This window comes from Channa argus, chromosome 16 (genome assembly GCF_033026475.1).
Source record: "Channa argus isolate prfri chromosome 16, Channa argus male v1.0, whole genome shotgun sequence".
NCBI classification, from domain to species: domain Eukaryota; kingdom Metazoa; phylum Chordata; class Actinopteri; order Anabantiformes; family Channidae; genus Channa; species Channa argus.
In genome coordinates, this window is record NC_090212.1 from 14494910 (window position 1) to 14513588 (window position 18679).

At 39.3% G+C, this 18679-nt stretch overlaps 2 protein-coding genes across 8 annotated transcripts; one reads left to right on the forward strand and one right to left on the reverse strand.

Moving 5' to 3' along the window:
* The first annotated feature begins 1377 nt into the window (after positions 1-1377).
* lclat1 (lysocardiolipin acyltransferase 1) lies at positions 1378-12182 on the forward strand. 6 transcript variants are annotated; one of them, XM_067478798.1, is made up of 6 exons: positions 1378-1530; positions 6132-6299; positions 6655-6853; positions 7429-7575; positions 8868-8984; positions 9858-12182. In XM_067478798.1, exons 2-6 carry the CDS (start codon positions 6132-6134, stop codon positions 10382-10384), a joined length of 1158 nt encoding a protein of 385 aa, XP_067334899.1. In that variant the 5' UTR covers positions 1378-1530; the 3' UTR covers positions 10385-12182. The 6 variants fall into 6 exon arrangements, with proteins under 6 accessions (XP_067334899.1, XP_067334898.1, XP_067334897.1 ...); XM_067478797.1 differs by having other exon boundaries at positions 1471-1566; XM_067478796.1 differs by lacking the exon at positions 1378-1530 and adding an exon at positions 1573-1813.
* A 2163-nt stretch (positions 12183-14345) lies between these two features.
* On the reverse strand, positions 14346-17677 carry LOC137101010 (protein yippee-like 5). Of its 2 annotated transcripts, none has more exons than XM_067478804.1 (3): positions 17498-17677; positions 16491-16656; positions 14346-16393 (listed from the first exon to the last, which is right to left on the reverse strand). In XM_067478804.1, exons 2-3 carry the CDS (start codon positions 16632-16634, stop codon positions 16169-16171), a joined length of 369 nt encoding a protein of 122 aa, XP_067334905.1. In that variant the 5' UTR covers positions 16635-16656; positions 17498-17677; the 3' UTR covers positions 14346-16168. The 2 variants fall into 2 exon arrangements, with proteins under 2 accessions (XP_067334905.1, XP_067334904.1); XM_067478803.1 differs by having other exon boundaries at positions 16491-16662; positions 17498-17673.
* Between the last annotated feature and the right edge of the window lie 1002 nt (positions 17678-18679).

Consider the following 18679-nt stretch of genomic DNA (forward strand, 5'->3'; position numbering starts at 1 on the left):
AGCTATACAGTTAACTCAGTGTCTCAGATAGAGTGCATGCCATAGGGAGCAGGTCATGGAAAAGTCTTGAGTTTGAAGTGCACTCTCTCGTTTACCCTGTCTGTCAGTCCTTCTCTACCTCATTCGCCACGCACACACACAACCACATATGTACACACAGGAGAGTGCATGTGCATGCTCGGATACACTCAGACACACTTACCAATCTACATGCACACACATCACTGAATGCTGAGGTAATATGTAACAGTAGAACAGCTCATAACTGTTGGTAAAAGAAACAAATGACACATGGAAGGATCTGCACTACTTTAAAAGGCTATGTTGGAGGACTCAACTTATCAATACCACACTTGAGATTTGAATGAGTTCTGACATATTATTAACATGGGGGTCTTGACGAGGAACACTACAGGAGCAAAAGCTCTGAAGCGAGGCTGAAAAGAGGATTAGTGAGCAGAAAAGTAGCTACAGAAATTGACATACCTCCTTAGCGGCAGTTCGTTTCAGTGATTTCGACAATGATTTAAAGACTTTTAGGCCATAGCACAGCTATCCTGAAAACCTCCTGAAATCAAGAAGGTAGAGTTGATTAAACATTTTCAAGCCTATTGCTTAGTGTAAGCACTTCTGCCATTGTTAGTGTAGTGTTTTTATAAACTTACATTAATGATTAAATTGATGGTGTTTTGATTAGTTAGTAGGATCAAAGAGGTTTTACAAATTACATGGTTTTAAATGGTAATTCAAACGATGATGCTGTGATGGATTTACTGTATTAAAGAGCTTTTTCTTGTGACGTGTGAGGACTTAGGATTTTATGCTGAGTGATTATTGTTTTTCTTTATTATGCACTGAGGTAGAAAGATTAAATGGCAAAATGCACAGAGGTAGCTTACAATTTTGAGGTACCTGAGGTTACTTGAATATTGCCATTTTTTTGCATCCTCCCTACTATATTTTTAAGCGGAATATATTGTGCTTTTTACTTTACTAAAAGGGTTTACACATATGGTGTTTTAAATTATGCATAGTTACAGATTCAACCACCTTACAATAGTAGTTTAACTTTAAAAATACTGCTCAGATATTAATGCAGATAAATAGTCAACGGTTTGATATATAATAACACATAGAGGGTCCATTTTCAAAATAACTACTTTCACTGCCCATATACTTTGAATACATTTTGCTCATAATACTTATGTGCTTTTACTTTAATAAGGGTTTGATCTAGGAGTGTGTGGACACTCCTACCTTAAAGCTCTTATATCCATCACTAATTGCAGTAGCGATTTTTTAATCAGGACCTGGATAAAGAATTGGTATCTTCCAGCTTCTAACTGACTGAGCACAGCTGATGCAGGTAATCAGAGGTTGGGTAGGGCAGGGATGGCTTGAAACCAAGCGGAACACCGGTCCTTGAGAACTGGAATTGAGAAATCCAAATGAACGTGGTTTGGACAAACAGCGCCCCCTGTTGACGCCCGGGTGTAAGGAGACAAGTGGAGAGTTCCTGTTAGCAACACGGTAAGGCGGCTACATTTTTGCTGCAGTCGTAGTAAAGTAAGTAAGAGCAATAAACGAAATTGAATTTGTGGTGGTTCGTTATTGGCTTATTTAATACTAAACAAATCAGATGGAAGACCGTCTCAATAGGTACTGGCCACCAGTACCGCATTAATGTTACTTGTTAAGCTAACCTTAGCAGGCTACTTGCTGTCTTGCTAAATTGCTATGTCGCAACCAAGTGTTTGGACTCACTGGAGCTAACGTCACTAGCTCATCTCTGATTCTGGAATTAAAACCAAAGGTGGGTGTGGTGTAAGTTACATTCGGCCATTGTTAGCAACTGTTGTGCAGCAGCTGGTTTAGCCAGAGCAGGATAACAGTAGTACATTAGCATGGCGTGTATATTGTGTTAGTTAACGGAACTTATGTAGCTAAGCTAGCAACGAGTTGTCTTGCTAAGTTCTTTATGGCAACCGGCTTTTATGACACATTAGCCCTGCGATAACCTGCACCGCACGTACATTATCGGCGATATTTTGTTTAGTCTCAGCGTTATAGTTTATTGCACGGACAAATTGTTTTTGGTTAACAAAGTGGTTTCTCCAAGCTGACATTGTGAGATAAAACTGGGTGAGCATTAGCTAAAGTACAAATGACTTTAAGTAGATAACGTTACAATTTGACTCAATGTCAAATACCAAACCGTAATCTTAAAGCATATTTTAGTCTCAAGATTGATTTAAGTTATGTGGGTAATTTACTACTAAACAGAACGTCACTGACCAAATGGAGAAATGTTTCAGCTACAGACAGAAATGTTACATTTCGTTATCCATTGAGCTTAACGTTAAGCACTGTTTAAAGTGTCACTGTGGTTGAAGTACTTGATGGGGAATCTACGTACAGTAAATAATTTGGATGCTACATTTGTTACTTCACGGTGGTGATTAGATTTGCATCAGTGAGATGTAGCGGTGGTTCTTTGAGTCAGAGTTTCCTAATGCGGGCTGATTTTAATCATAGAAAGTACCGTGTGTTATTGGATCAAGCAGTATAGCTGCTTCTAAGGCCCACGAAGCGGTGACACACATGTAAATATTTGCAAGTTGGCTATGTTTGGCAATTAGATACCCAACATTAATTTAATATTTTTTTTTTTGTAAAAAAAAATATTGAAAGACTTAATTTCCAACTTTGCACAAATTATATTTTTCCTTCTTTTTGTGATGGTTGTGTAATAAAAAGTTGTTGTTCAGCTGTCAAGTGTCCTTTTAGATAAAAAAAAATAGATTTAGATAGATATTTTAAATCAAATTATCAATCTCTTTATTTCTATCTATTTTGCTCGTGCGCTCTGTTATACACACACACACACACACACACACCACTTAATCACATTGTTTAGTCTAGACATACATAACCCCTTCACTTTGCTTTTCTCTCAGTGGATGTCTGGTCTTGTGAGGTGTGGAAAGTGACGAATGCAAAATGATTGCCAGAGAATTCAAATTTCAACTATGAGTATGCCATGTATTGCATGTGGTGGTGTGTTTGGGGAAGTGCTTTCAATTCATTACTATGGTGATTTAAATGCATTTAAACCAGTCCACATGGTTGGGACTAAGTCAAAGTCACAAGTGGTACTAGCTTTGAGTAGGAAAATTTCAGCACATGGTTTAAATAGTGCTTTATCCTTGGTGCCTATAGCAAGTGGAATAAAAAGCATTGTTGGTTAACACTTTGTTTAGGATTACATGTCCATAATTAGATTCAATCCTTTTGTGAAACAGGTTTTTCTTCTATGTATGAATACTCATCTGAATGTTCTTGTAGCCATCCAAGGGTGTGGATTTATTTGTTAGTTTTTGTTTTTTGTGTGTGTGCTAGGAGACATAGTATAATTGTGGAAATTGTGCTGAGCAAGCCTGTTTCTTCACCTGTCTTGTGTCTCATATTTTCCATTGTTAGGAGTAACCCATAAACCCTTACAGCCAGCGTGATCAAGCGCACAAACATGCTTGCAATTTTTTTTTAATATGCACCTTCAGCCACTTTGGTTATAGCCATGAGACTTGCTGCGTCATGTTGCGGCAGAGGGTGCCAACAAGGGCAAAATGATGGGAGTGTTAGGGACAGGAACTTTGAATTGCAGGCTTGTGCAATCATAACCGTAATTGAGGTGGAAAGGTGCAAACCACAGTTAATGTCAGAGAAAAAAAGTACCTACTGGATGAAAAAGGTCTCAGTAGCATTAGCTCAGACTCCTTATGTCAGCAAAGTGAGGATGTAATTAAATAAAGACTCACTGTATTTCCCCTTTTGAACCTACATCTCAGTGGACTTGGTGGTAATTAACACGTTTTTTTTTTCAAGCTTGATGACTCTTCTTGTTTGATTAGGGCTGTTTTCAGAAATGCCATATTTTTAAAAGTTTTTCTGATCCTGTATGCAGTTTCTTTTTTATATTCACACGCAACTAGATCTATGTGCAGCTTATATAAATAGACACACACTCTCTTTTTAAAATTATTTTTATTAGTATTTTTTGGTCTCAAATTTAGCCCTTCATCTTAACTTGTATTAACACGAGTGCTGTTCATCTCCTTAGATTGTCATATTTTGGTATGGTCAGCTCAGGCACTCTTATTGATATTGCTCAATGGCTATGTGAATACTTTTTGAAGGCCCTACACAACAACATAGGTGTTTTGAATTAGTAATTACTAGATCTCTTCTCAGGTTTGTTGGAGGAGTAACAAGAAATACATGAGGTCACCAAAGTCCATGTACTTGTACAATTGAACACAGCAGGTGCAAGAAAATAGCTCTCTGAGGAAGAGCTCAGTCAAGCATGTAGTCTTAAAAAAATCCAATGAAAACAATAAATGAAAAGACCTTTTAAGATGGACTTTTTGAAGTGGTAACCACTGATATCATTGAAATGAGAAAGGATCCCTGTTAGCATGTTGGTCCTGAAAGGTCCTGTTTTTAAAATTCAGAGGGATTATAGGCTGCCTTCTTTTCCCTGAGGGATCTGATGACGAATCATTTTTATTGGTATTCATCCAGAGTATTGGTATTTGTGAAGTTTGTGTTCGTATTTCAAAGCTGTAACTGTTTATAAAATTGCCCGGTCATGCTTACACAAGTGTGAATAATTGGTGTACAGATTTGTAATGTATCATAAAAATAATTATTGAACTAAAGTTGATATCATATCTCTTATGTTTTTTATCCAAGTAAGAACTTATCACTTCAGATAAACCCTTTGCAGAATGTTACATAATTTAACAATTTTTTTAGGTTCACGCATTATACCAAGGTCACTGCCAAAGAATAACCGCCATAGCCTCAGGTTTTGATGGGCTCACTTTGACCACATAAATGGATATTTATTTAAAAACTGGTTTCTATTAGGAGTGTTTTAGGAGGGTTTCCTTAAACTACTGAGCCTACTGAAAGCACAACTAAATAACAGCTAGTTGAATTTAAAAATATTCATTACAACGGAGTGTGATCCTTACATCCAAAAAAGGCTAAATAAAATTGATGAAATATTTTTAAATGTTTTATATTTATGTCTTGATAATGATCCGATGATAATGATAATGATCACAGTACTTTTTCTGGAAAGTCTCTGCATATCCAATATTCTGCTCTTTGCTTGCAAGACCCACAGCTATTGAAAGGATAGCTACCATGGAATAGATACATAATACACAGTTAAACTGTATTCAGGTTACTGATTGGTGAAATGAAAAACGTTTCATTACAACGGCACGTGTCAAGGGTATTATTTGGGCGACTGTGGCACAGGAAGGTAGAGCGGTTGTCCACCAATCTCACAGTTGTTGGTTCAATCCCCGGCTCCTCCGGTCACATGTTGAAGTGTCCTTGAGCAAGACACTGAACCCCAACTTAGTTGCTCCCGGTGAGTGTTGGCCAGCTGCGTAGCAGCTCCCCCATCGGTGTATGAGTGTGTGTGTGATTGTGAGTGTGAATGGGTAAATAAGAAGCAGTGTAAAGCGCTTTGGTGCAAATAGGTAGAAAAGCGCTATATAAGTGCAGACCATTTACCATTATTTATTTATAATAATACATACATCTTGTTTACCAGCTTAATTGAGAAAATGGTAAGACAATTTCAGAGTTGTTAGATCTTAGCAACTTTATTGTATACAACTAAAAATATTTTTTAGAAAATGTGGCACAAAGTTTATGGCACATTATTGAGTACAGTGAATAATTTCAAAGACACAGTCACACTTGATTTAGTGACCATGCACCTACAGTTTATCCACTCTAAGAAAGGTCCCCTATTTACATTCCAAACCAGGAATGTATGCCTCGGATTTTCCACTGTTTGTGGGAAACGTGTGTTGGAAGAACAACAGAACAGCAGGCTTTGCTACTCATGAGTGTTGCTATGTTTCATGTTTAAGTTGCTTCTTTCCATAGTGGAAATATTCAGGAATAAGTTTCATAAGTTCTCTCAAGTCCCCTTTTCTAATACAGCGAATTCAGCTCAGACTTTCAATTTTGGTTTTTTTTGTTTTTTTTTTGTTTGTTTTTTTATTTAACTTTGACTTAATACATTTTTTATTTTTATCTCTCCACAGATGGCTGTGTCAGTGCGGGGCTTGTACTTTGTGATCACCCTTTTTTTGGGCAGTTTCTTTGGAAGCATCTTCATGCTGGGCCCCGTTTTGCCCCTCATGCTGCTGTCTCCTGCTTGGTACCGGTGGATAAGTGATCGCATTGTTGCTACCTGGCTCACTCTACCTGTGGTATGTACACCAAATTAGCAAAAAGTGATTTTGGTGTGACACAGTCACGATCAGCATAAACCTTTATGTATTAATCCCTATTTTTTTTTAAATTGGTAATTTAGGTTTAAGTCAGTAACCTATTGATTGTGCTTGAGGACCAATGTAGTTTATAATAACCCCCCCATGAATAGCATTTATTTATCTTTTCTTTCTTTTCTGTTTTGGATTCATCTTTACTAAATTTCCTCTTCTTAGCCCCTTCTCTCCTCCTCTATGTGCTTTTTAACTTTTTCTCCTATTTATCATTCACTTCTCCACATACTGTCTCTCACTCTCACTACCATTTCTGTCTCTGGCATTGTACCCTCTGTAGTCCTTGCTAGAGCTGGTATTTGGAGTAAAAGTGGTAATAACAGGTGATGGTTTCATTCCGGGGGAGCGCAGTGTGATCATCATGAACCACCGTACCCGTCTGGACTGGATGTTTCTATGGTGCTGTCTGCTCAGGTACAGCTACCTTCGTTTGGAGAAAATTTGCCTCAAGGCTGCACTCAAGGCTGTGCCTGGCTTTGGTGGGTATGACTTCCTGTATACACATGTGCGTACATACAGTACCTGTCTATCATAATATAATGCATATTTTGTGAGGTCCTTCAAAACATCAGTGCAAAGCAGTTTGTTTTTAAGGGGGTATAAAATCATTAAACTTAAAACATCTAAGATCATAAATGATCAATCTATTAGAATTTCAGCGTAGTACAATGGTCTATAAATTCAAGGCATACACACAGTTGCCAGTTGATTAGGCAGACCTGACTAAAACGAATGGAAATTAAACAGTCATGCATTAAGGCCCACCTTAATGAAAGTACAGTTAAATTAATCACTCTAAATGTTTTATGAAAACAGTGACACAATTAACCATATTATTTAAACTAGGTTGACCTAATTACCTGGGAACTGACAGCAGTTTAACAAACCAAAGACTAATGGCATATATTTTTGCAAGAAAATGCTGTTATGAAAAAAAGGAAAGATTTCTGGGGGCAGTGGAATCCTGAGTACATAACTTGTTGAAAAAGGCCCATGGTCCATGGCTTTTTGTCTACTTGGCCGGCAATGACAAATCTTTGTATCTGTTTTCCAGGCTGGGCAATGCAGGTTGCCTGCTTTGTTTTTATTGAACGACGATGGGAGGCAGACAAGAAGCACATGGAGGACATGCTGGACTACTTCTGTGACATCAGGGAGCCCCTGCAACTGCTTCTGTTCCCTGAAGGCACAGACCTCACAGGTGAGAAGAACAAAATGCGTGGTCTGTGTTTGGTGACTCCCTGTAGGAACTGGATATTTAAAAGTGGTATATGAAATACACCAGTATTCATATACCACCATGTAAGCACAGAAATATCCCTGTTTATTAACCAAGCATGCATCACTCTATCCATGCACGTTACAATGTTGTTAGCCTACATTGTAGTTGTTCTCAGAATGCATTACCCACAAACCAGTTCTTGCGCTCAGTGTGGCCCTACACCTGTCTGATGCCTTCGCACTGTCACTGTTAACAAAACACAATTTTAAAGTGATAAGGCATGGCTAAATCCCAGACACACACCATACACAGTTATTTCTGCAAGAATGCTCTGATCTTTCAATCCAAACAACAGTGACACCACTCTCTAAAGCCCTTTCAGATTACTAGTAAGCCAATCAAAGTCCCGAGTAGCTTTACTAGAGGAACACAAACTTCTCTTTACATATCATGATGTCATGAGGGGTCCAATGTAGTTACATCACCGTAATTGGTCAGAAGCTTTAGGGCTTTAAATATTGTTTCACTTTACTAGAATGACAGATGCCCTTGAGAGAACAGAGGCCTTATCAGCAGGGGTATGTTCAGATGTCTATCATATCATAAGTACAACCAGAGTAGCTGCTAATTATGTACTACTACTACTACTACTACTACTACTACTACTACTACTACTACTACTAATAATAATAATAATAATAATAATAATTATGGTGGAGTTTATATATTATTGTAACACATTCTGGAGGAATTCTTGGTTAATAAACCAATGCTTGGTCATATTTCTGTGTTTACATATAAACTCACTGGTGGGTGTATTTCATATACCATTTTTAACATATCCAGTTTCTACAGGAGGTCAGCAAACACATGAAAATCCAATCTTGATGTGTTCATGTGGTCCAATCTAATGCAATCCAATAAACCAGCTCTGCCATAATTTCTACTTTTAGAATGTTATAATTTCTCAGTGTTTAAGTTGAAACTGTCAGAAAGGCAATAATTCAAATTTCCCTTTATTATTGAGGTCAAACTGGTTAGTGGAGTTGTCTTGGTCTGCATTATGAGAAGAGGTGATTCTAAAAATGCGCATGTGAACATGCCCTCAGATTCCACTTCCTCATCTTTTGTTTCAATAGCTGATATACCAAAGGACTAAAATAGAAGATTAACCATTACATCTAATATACTATAATGATTAATGGCCTCCTCCAAAGTATCTATGGTGGTCGTAGCTGCTAAAGGTTCATAACCGTCTCTTTCTTCTGCAGAAAATACAAGAGTAAAGAGTGATGCATTTGCTGTCCAGAACAGCTTGCCGAAATTTGAGTATGTTTTGCATCCCCGAACTACTGGATTCACCTTTATTGTTGACAGACTACGAAAAGGTAAGGCATATTCTACATCAGCAGTTTCTAAAAATCATCTAATCTACTGAAAATATTAGGCAGCTGAAGTGAACTGTGCCTACTCCTTTTTTTTTTGTTTGTTTGTTTTTGCCCGTTACCTTTTATTTTTCATTATTATGGACATGCTACCATCATGACCATCATAACTGTAGTTTTTCCACTGGTGCTCTTTGTTAAGGAGATATCATACCTGTTATACTTCTTTCAGACCAATGCTTCATTGTACATCCAGTCATTACAACACCTCTTAGATTGTTGTTTCCCTATGAGCTAATTCTGGCTGTCCTCCAAAGTTCCTAAATACCAGCTCTGGATTTGATGTCTCATTCCCGAGCCACCCTGGTTGCTGGCATTAACTCTCCCAGCAGGTGTTTTGAATCAGGGTGATGTCATCAAACTAAGCTAATTCTCTCCCTCTTTGTCTGCATTGCTGACTGGCATCCCATGCATGTTGTCTATGTCCAAATCCATATTTCCCTTATAAGTTCTATATTTACTGTGGTTTAACTGAGCTTTACTGAAGCGGGACCTAGTAGGTGTCCTCCACCTCCAGCCCACTTTATTTCATTTAGCACTCCCAGTATTTGTAAGGACCAGTTAGCTGGTGATGGTATGGAACTCATGACTAGAAGTTCTAGAAGTTGTAAGCCCCAGGATAAATAATGGAATTAAGAGCTCTCCTTGTAGTGTTGTCTATGTAGTTTACAGTGAGTTAGGACTGTTTAAGAGTTTAGCATTTTTGTGTTAGTTGTGGAGCCTCAACAGAGCCAAGAGTCTTGTTTTGGCTTTGTTAAACTAGAATATAAGGCATCATTCTACCTTCACAAATTTAAATATTGTCCCTTTTCCCAGGAGACAACCTAGATGCTGTCCATGACATTACAGTGGCATACCCCAAGAACATCCCTCAGACAGAACGCCACCTGATCCTGGGTCTTTTTCCCCGTGAGATTCACTTCCATGTCCGGCGCTACCCAGTGGCATCACTTCCTACCTCTTCTTCTGAACTTGAGTCTTGGTGTCGAAATCGCTGGGCTGAGAAGGAGGCCCGTCTCCGTGACTTCTACACAGGCCAACCTCGGGGCTTTGACAGGGATGGTGTTGCACGTGTGCCACCTTGTAAGTCAGAACTACGAGTGGCTCTGATTAAAGCCGCCTCACTGATGTACTGGAGCAGCTTTATTGCACTGTGCTTCACTGGCCTGTGGCTGTGGGCTCCTTTCAGGCTCTACTTCCTTGTCATGGTTGGAGTGTATATCACCCAGCAGAAGGTGGTTGGGGGCCTGGAACTGCTAGAGTTAGCCTGCCACCGATACTGGAAGTCCTTGGTTGTTGACAAGGGTGAGAAAGATGAGATCTTGGATGGGAAGATGCAGTGAGGGTGGAAGATGAGGATGACTGAACATTGACTTACTCAGCAAGGACTCAGCGGACTCCACTTGGCCTTTTCATTTCAGAGGGCTAGAGGCTAGAGGGATCCTCTGAGGAATGCAGTACTCTATGCCTTAGTAATGGGCTTATAAGTACACCTCCTGATGGTATGTGCAGCCTCAGTGAAGAGAACTTACTGTTCTTTTGAAAAAGAACGATAACAAATGTTATGTAAAATTCTGGTGGGTTCAAATAATTCTTTACGATTGATGTGTCATTTGTCCTGTAAGTCATTTCTTGTACAATCAGTTAATTAGCTCGTCAGTTCATTTTATCCATTTTATGTTGTTTGTTCCTAGTGTGGACATGTCTTGAAACAATGCTGTTAGAACTTCTTGTACTATTATGTCTTTGAACTGGTTTTATGTGCTGTGTTGCCCTTCCTTCTATGTGTCATAAGTTATGGAGCACAGCCATAGTACAAGCACTTGTACATGCAATGACTTGACTCTAACCATTATTCAAATCAGCACTATAGTTGGCTGGATTATACTAATGGGACTAGTTAAATGATCTGGTCTTCAATAATAGTCTCAGCAAAAAAAGAAAGCACAGAGATAATTCTTTGAATTATTCAGAAGTATACAGGTATATATACGGATACCATTGTTTACCTATATTGGGTATAATTACCGTTTTATACAAACTGGGGAATAAATGTTTCCCAGTTAGTCTTTTGAGAAAACGTGATGTTTATTGCTATAGGTCTTAAACATATTGTTTTATTCTGTTTGTTTGCTCGGGTAGCACAAAAGCCAAAAGTGAGAAACGAGGACACTAAAACAGAATTTTAATAGAATGTAGTCTGTCAGGAAAAGGCAGCTTTAATTACCACTTGGTTGCCTGTAGCAACATTGAGGCAACACAGGAAACGCTCCTCTCATCAAGGTCAGAAATTTGACTGATCTTATGTCTGGATGACAGCAAAGGCAGATGAGCTTTCTGCCCTTTCTGGGAATGAAGGGATGCCTTGTAGAGGCAGGATGTGGGTGGTGCTGGGGTGGTAGAATGTCCTGTTGGGACAACATTACCCCACGGTGTGCAGGGTGTCACAGAGGACCACAATTGGACTGGAAAACTGGCCCTGAACTCAGCCTAATCCGTAAAAGCCCTGTAATGTCCACCTCTGCTTGTTGCTCTCCAGTGGACTGGCATTGATCCGCCTGCTAAACTCAATTAGCAAATGATCGCTGAGAAAGCTACTTCATTTGTGCCAGAAAAAGGACAGAAATTGAAACGCGATTGGAGTGGCACTTCAACCATACTTTTGTCCCGTCTTCGCTTACCATTAAACTCAATACTATTTCGCACCAAGTTAATTCTGGGAGTTGGACAGTTTTTGTTTGTTTGTTTGTTTTTATATCTTAGAGAGTCAGTGGCAGTTTGTAACACTTTAATATGTGAGCTAGGTGACCACATCATCCGTAAATTGAGACAAACGTGAACGTGCACAAAAGAAAGTTGATGGCTGACTCTTGTTTGAATCGGAAGCTCCTGCAGTACATGTAAAGTGTCTGATCCAGTCACTGTGACCAGTTGTCAGCATGTTGTGATTTACCAAACATGGCGCTATATCCAAATACAGCTATTTTTAATATGTATTGCTCTTTCACCTTTGCTGTGTTATGTTGCTCATTTTACAATCACATGCTGATGCTGGAACTCTTTAAAATCACTGTCCTCAGGTAAACACAATGGACACTGTAACGTGTGTTATAAACAAATAAATATACAATACTAACTTAATGTAGTTGCTTCAAGTTTTATGGACAACTTAAAAAATGTTGATGACTACCTGTCAAGTCACTTAATGATTTGTTGAATAGCCATTTAAGTACTTTCATGTTGCTATTAGATGGCATAGTCTGTTTAAAATGTTCCAGACATTACTGACACTTCTCATTTTGGATGTTGACTCATGGCTCCTAGACCTTTTTACTTGTTTGAAACTTCTCACTTCTCATTTAAGTAGCTTCTTTCTGCTTAGGAAAGTTTAATGAAACGAACAACTAACAGTAAGCAGTGAAATGTTTTTGAAATAATGAGAAGTCTAGTGGAGTCCAGTGCCCATGACTCAACTTCCTGATTGTGGTGTAACATTTTTAACTTGCAAAGAAATATAGATATTAGCATTTTTATGTCATTGTTCCACTTACGTAGAGCAGTACTCATTACATTGTGATATATTTATACTGACATTTTTAGTAGCTGTAAGGCATCATCTTGTACATTGTCTCAGCAGTCTTTTAATCTAGATTGTTACAGTGCTGCAGCCAATGAGTCAACCAGACCTTGAATGCTCATGTTACAACACAAAGCCTACAGTTTGGCCTGCCTGTGTTGCATGCTCGCACACAAACGCACACATTCAAGTCTACCGTAGACGACCAAAAAGGTCAGGAGCTGTGAAGGTGAAGTGCAGTCACCATAGTAACTAATGTTGACTCTCCTGTCTCCTAGCAACACGATGTAGAGTGATGTCAATGGAAAGCATGCTATTTTCTCCTGCTGCTAGAATGATGTCACTCCTTTGTGTGAAGAGTGGTGGAAAGAGAGAAGTTTATTTCTATATTCTATATCGCTGCTCTCCTGAGGGGATAGAGAGGGGGTGTGATGCTGACATCCTGTGAAATTAAAGCAAGACAAAAGGTGAGGATAAACTTGAAATAGCTTTCTAGGCATGATGAATCACGGGCCAATTAAGGGTGCAATTATGCCTTTCCACCCCACCCAAATCCCCTGCATCTAAATATAAGAATTTACATGAGACACACAAGACCATCATTTTAGTACTGTTTTTTTCTTCTTCTATTTTTAGATTGATCCTAAGTAATAGAATAGTTGAATTGGAGCGAATTGGAGCGTGATGCTAAAATCTTTTGTCAGTCTTAATGTCATAAGACCTGCTCAAAGGGCATATGCGAGGAAAACAAGCTTTTACTGTGAACACACAGCCGTAAAGACTATGTCACATCTAGATTTGTACCATGTCTATCCAATTGCATAGAGTCTTAATAGGATCAACAAGGCCGTGTAATTATCCTTATCTGGCCAGATGGCTTTTTCAATAAAGACAGTAGACAGTCCTTAGTTTACACAGGGTCAATAGCTACAATCCCTGGAAGTAAGATCTCTCTAGTGAAGCACCATCTCAATCCATCAAGTTCCAAATCCTTCAGAGAGGTGACAAGCATACTGTGATGCCAGATACATAACAAGACCACAATAGTTTGTTGTGTTCAACAACGTTAATATTTGTATATGCTAAGTTTTAGCACATTATGCTCCATGAATGGCGCCTCCAGGAGTGACTGCAGAAAAGCAGATATGCTGTTGATTCCATCACTGTGACACAGACCCTCCCAGACACACCAACAAGAAGCTGTTCAACAGCATCGGAGCTATAAATAACTCCACGGCAGCACTGCAATATTAGTGGGTGGATTAGGAGGAAAATCGTCACCGCCTATTTATAAACCTAATGCAGTCAAACCTCCTCGCCGTGGGTGAGTCACGGTGAGTTCTGGACAGGTGGGATTACAACAGGATTTATAGTCGTGATTTGGTGCTCTTTGTCATGAACTGCATGTTATTTTTTGTCATGTTTTCTCTTAACAGTTTATCCAGCACAGACCTGTCTTTATTTAACTGCAAATGATTCAATGGAATTTATTCATTTCCACTCCTCTAGGGAGCAACATCACTGACATGTAGTTCCAGACTGCAGTGAAGCTCTACAGATCATGCCAAGTAGGCTAACGTCAGAGGCAGGCAAGAGACTCAGCATCATCCTTCCAAGGGAAAACATCTTCAGAGATCCTCCTGTGACTTGATATTCTGCTGCCCCCTTGTGGCCCCTAGTGCTTTGGCTCTACTCAACATTTACTAAAACAAACGCATAACAGAGAATTTAAAGCAGCATCTTTATTTTGAAATCATGTCAAAAAAAACTTGCTATAGTCATACAAGTGGACATTTTCTTCAAACCTCTAATCAAGAAATATACAGCAAGATAAATGTATCAATAATCAATAATAAAAACAACTGAACTATCACTAAAATGTAAAAAGTAACAACAAAATGATAACTTCTTTAATGGCCATATACTGTTTACTTAGTTGGGGATATGGATGTTTCATTATCCTCTGAGCATGTGTGATTTTCCATTTTTGGAGAAATCACAGTAAAAACAACAGTGTGTCACTTGTCAAAACTGGACCATTTTCATTATGCCTGAATGCATTCACACTCAGAAATGGCACGTTTTACCAAGGCCATGGTGCAAGCCAAAGCAAAAATAAATGAAATATTCTGAAAATTGAGAAGATTTTTTTAAACAATTTAACATTTTACATTATTCACAGGACTTTGCCAGTATAAAATGAGAGCCTCTGTCATATAGTTATAGAGATGTCAAAGGCTTAACTTTAAAGCTTGTTTGACTTTGTGTTGTAAAGATCTTATGACAAAACGTGCCCCAAGCACAGGATTATAAAAATAATCAAACTCAAGCTTGACTGAAAAATAATTAGGTTGGTTGTTTCCAAATACTCTCTGCTGAAACCCTACTGTGTTCAGTGGCTCTGTCTCCCAACTAATTTCAAATGTGTATATGACCCATCTGCTGATAGTCCACTTTTTTGGCCAGCAGACGGCCACGGGACATCTCCAGCCACATTCCTCCTCCATCATACTGAAGACACCTGGCTGAAGGAAACATTCTCTTGATAAGTCACAAGATCTTCACACCGCACACATACAGGCCCGGAATGCATTTTTATCAGATGTTGATGTCTAGGACCAAATAAAACTGTGGATTGGCTGTATGATTGTCTGCTGTATAGGAGCTCACTTCCACACTATGATCTGCAAGAATGGGACACTTAAGCCAAGTTGAGTACAATTCAAAAATATGACAATGAAAAGAGCCACGACGTGAGCCACATCTAATTAAAACATCTCTCATAATCAAACACAATAATAAATACCTAGATATGACATCAATCTGTGCAGTCTTTATGGTATCATTTGAATGAGAACAGACTTGAAGCACTATTACATTCGTTACACTACTAGCTAAGAAAAGGTAACCGACATAGAAATAACAACTATCATGGGTTTAACTGCATTCATTACTCACCAGTGACAAATACATTAAGACAACATTCACAACACAGAAGCTCAAGCCCCACAAAAGCAATGTGCACACTGACGCCTCTACTGATTCATTTAACAGTGTTCTTTAATGAGTGGGCTGGTTGCTTTGCCCATGTTTTGATGATGGGACTTACTCAACTTTACTTCCTACTTATTTGTAAACCAGAAAAGCAAGTGATGCCTTGTTTGTGTGACTTATCGTGCATGTCGTTAATTACCATATGAAAAGTGCGGAGCATGCCTTGTGGAGCGATGATGACATTTCTGTGACCGTGCATGAAGTAGATGCATCTCCCTATCTGTGTCCCCAGCTGTTTTAGGGGGGGAGGGTGCCCTGTGATACATACATTTTGGGGAAGCCTATTCAGCAATGATAGATCCAGCAAACCAATCTTCAAATCAGCAGAGGTTTAGAATCATAGGCCCGAGACAGGGTAGGTGTGCGGGGTGAAGCCAAAACGTCACTGACCACTAAGTCTGCAAGGTGTGTTGTGCAGCGCAGAGGCAAGGGGGTGAAGGAGAGGTAAAGGTGAACACGGGAGTGGGCCTTCCCAAGATGATCCAAAGTTTGGTGCTCATGAGTTGTCTGAGGGGACATGCTCTTCAAAGCCCTCACTCTCCCTAACCAGCGCCCTCTCCAGGATGACGCGCCCCTCCTTGTATCGCTGACTGTCCTCGGTAGCAAATTCGTAGATCCAGCCCAGCTTGCTGTTGCAGTTCTTGCAGCTGACATCCCTCACCATGTGTCTGCCGGTAAGCATCACTCTGTCTTGCACTTCACTATACTGCAAGTTCACCACCTGTGTGGTTAGGACACAATGATGCACACTCAATTTTTTAAGCGGCAAAGAAAATACTGAATATGACCAGATTTTAGGGCTATTATTCTTTCTGTACCTTATTAAAGAGAAAGGCTCTGCCAGTGGCTCCTGTGAATCGGGTAGAGATGAGCTCAGACCTATTGGTCAGGATGGTGTCACAGTTGGCACATGAGAAGAGGCGTGTTCCACCAATGTGGTCCAGGAAAATGCGTCCCATCATCAAATCTCAGTGAGTGAGTGAACTAAAACTAAAATATGAGATGTTAAAAAGTGAACCAAAAACAGAACATGATACACACAAGTCATTTAAATCTAGGACCTGAAAGAGGTTCTGCCATGATGTTAATGCCGTTGCAGCTATTCATTTTAAATGGATGTGTCAATCAATGTACATACTATATTAGATGACTAGTAGAACTTTGTTTGTTTGTTTAGTCTTATATTTATACCCAACCCCATTTATCTTTTGCTTGTTTATCTCTTCCATTTTTCTTTCTGGCTTATTTTCCAACAACTCTAACCTAAAAGAAAAAGGGCCTCTGAACCAAATGATGCATGATTTGTGAAAAGCAGCGTGAACTGGAGGGCTTCTTTAAACGTGCCAATGCAACAAACACAGAGGTGATATGATGCAGATTCAACTTTAGAGTCACTTGTGAAAAAAAAATCTCTGCTGCATTTTTGAGTAAATCTATTCTTTTACTAAGTCTTGATCACTGTTCATTCTCCTCCTCTCTATTGACATTCCCGTTTAATTTAAAGTACTTTTTGTTCCTGTCTGGTTCGTCATGAAAATTATCAACGGTAGATGGCAGCTGAGCTTTGAATGTCGCGAGGAAAGGCCATTTTGGCGAATACTAAAGTAATCAATAACAGTTATTGAAATGGGGAAAACGTTGCCTGAATTGACAAAAAACGAGCCCGTTCGCTGGTTTTCGTTGGAGTGCGGGGCATTTTGTACTGATTTGTCAAAGCAAAAGCAGCTAGCATTACGTTAGCCAAGCGGCTAACAGCGACGAAGACGAGCTAGGAACAAGAGAACTACAACCAAACCCATATTAGCTCCAAAAGACCCTGTCCTACCTTGTCGGATTGGATTCAGTGAGACAAAGTGTCCACACCACTGACGATGTCAACGATATTTTCGGGATCGTTGAGATGCCCGTCTGGTTGTTTGTGCCTTCGTGGCTTTGTTGTTCTTTTACAGCTGTTCCTGTCTACTCTGCGCTGCGCTGCGCTCCGAGGCCAGTGTCAACATCCGGTCCTGGCGGCCCGCGCGTGCTCCACCAGGGGTCAGCAAAGCGGAGGAAAAGCCGCCACATTCACAGCTCTCCCGTCGTGCGACATTCAATTCAGAGGGGCAGTTAAAACCAATCGAGCCGCGTGAGTGTGTGCAATTAGTGATTTTAAAAGAAAAATGTAAGTCACACTATGAACACCACAGAGGTTTCGTGCACGTTTGCCCACGTGTTAAGTGACGAGGACTGTGCTAAAATCCTGCGAGATTTCCACACAGACATCTACTGGATGATCAACCAACCTGACATTGTGGTGATGCACTAAAGGTTCAAAGGCTCCTTGTAGGAATACATAGATACGTGGCAAATAAAAGGATAAACCAACATATTAAGAGTTAAGGAGACTCGTAAATGTCACAACTTGCCATCATATTTTCTCCTGCTTGATATAAATCTGATAACTCATTGAGACAACTTGTTACTTGACTCTTTTGATTCCAAGGGTCAGGTTATCTGCAAAGCCAATCTAAGGACAAAGTATGTAGCTATCTCATATCACATCACATCTCCAAATAAAATGTGATCCATCCAATTTGCCTTAATTGCTAGTTGTTAACATAAACTTATACAACAGTGGTAAAATACAGGAAACACAGTGAATTGTATTTGTTCTCAATGTGCATGCAGCATGGCATTAAATTGGGTTGCAGCAAATTAAGATTATTAACGTGAAAGTAAAAAATATTTTGGTGTTTGTTTGCCTTTTACACCCAAATGAATTTTATTGTGAACCACAAATGCATTCACTTCCCTGGAAAAGTACTCTGGTTACTTTTACTGTGTAAATAAACTGTATCCTGTTTGCTGAAATGATGGTGGAAACTCAACAGAAAGCTTAAACAACTAGCATTTCTACTAGCTTACGTAACGTATATACACAAAAAAGCCAGTTATTATATAGATGATTATGTTTACATTTTGATATAATTATGAACAATGTTACTTTCTGTCAAAACACACACACACA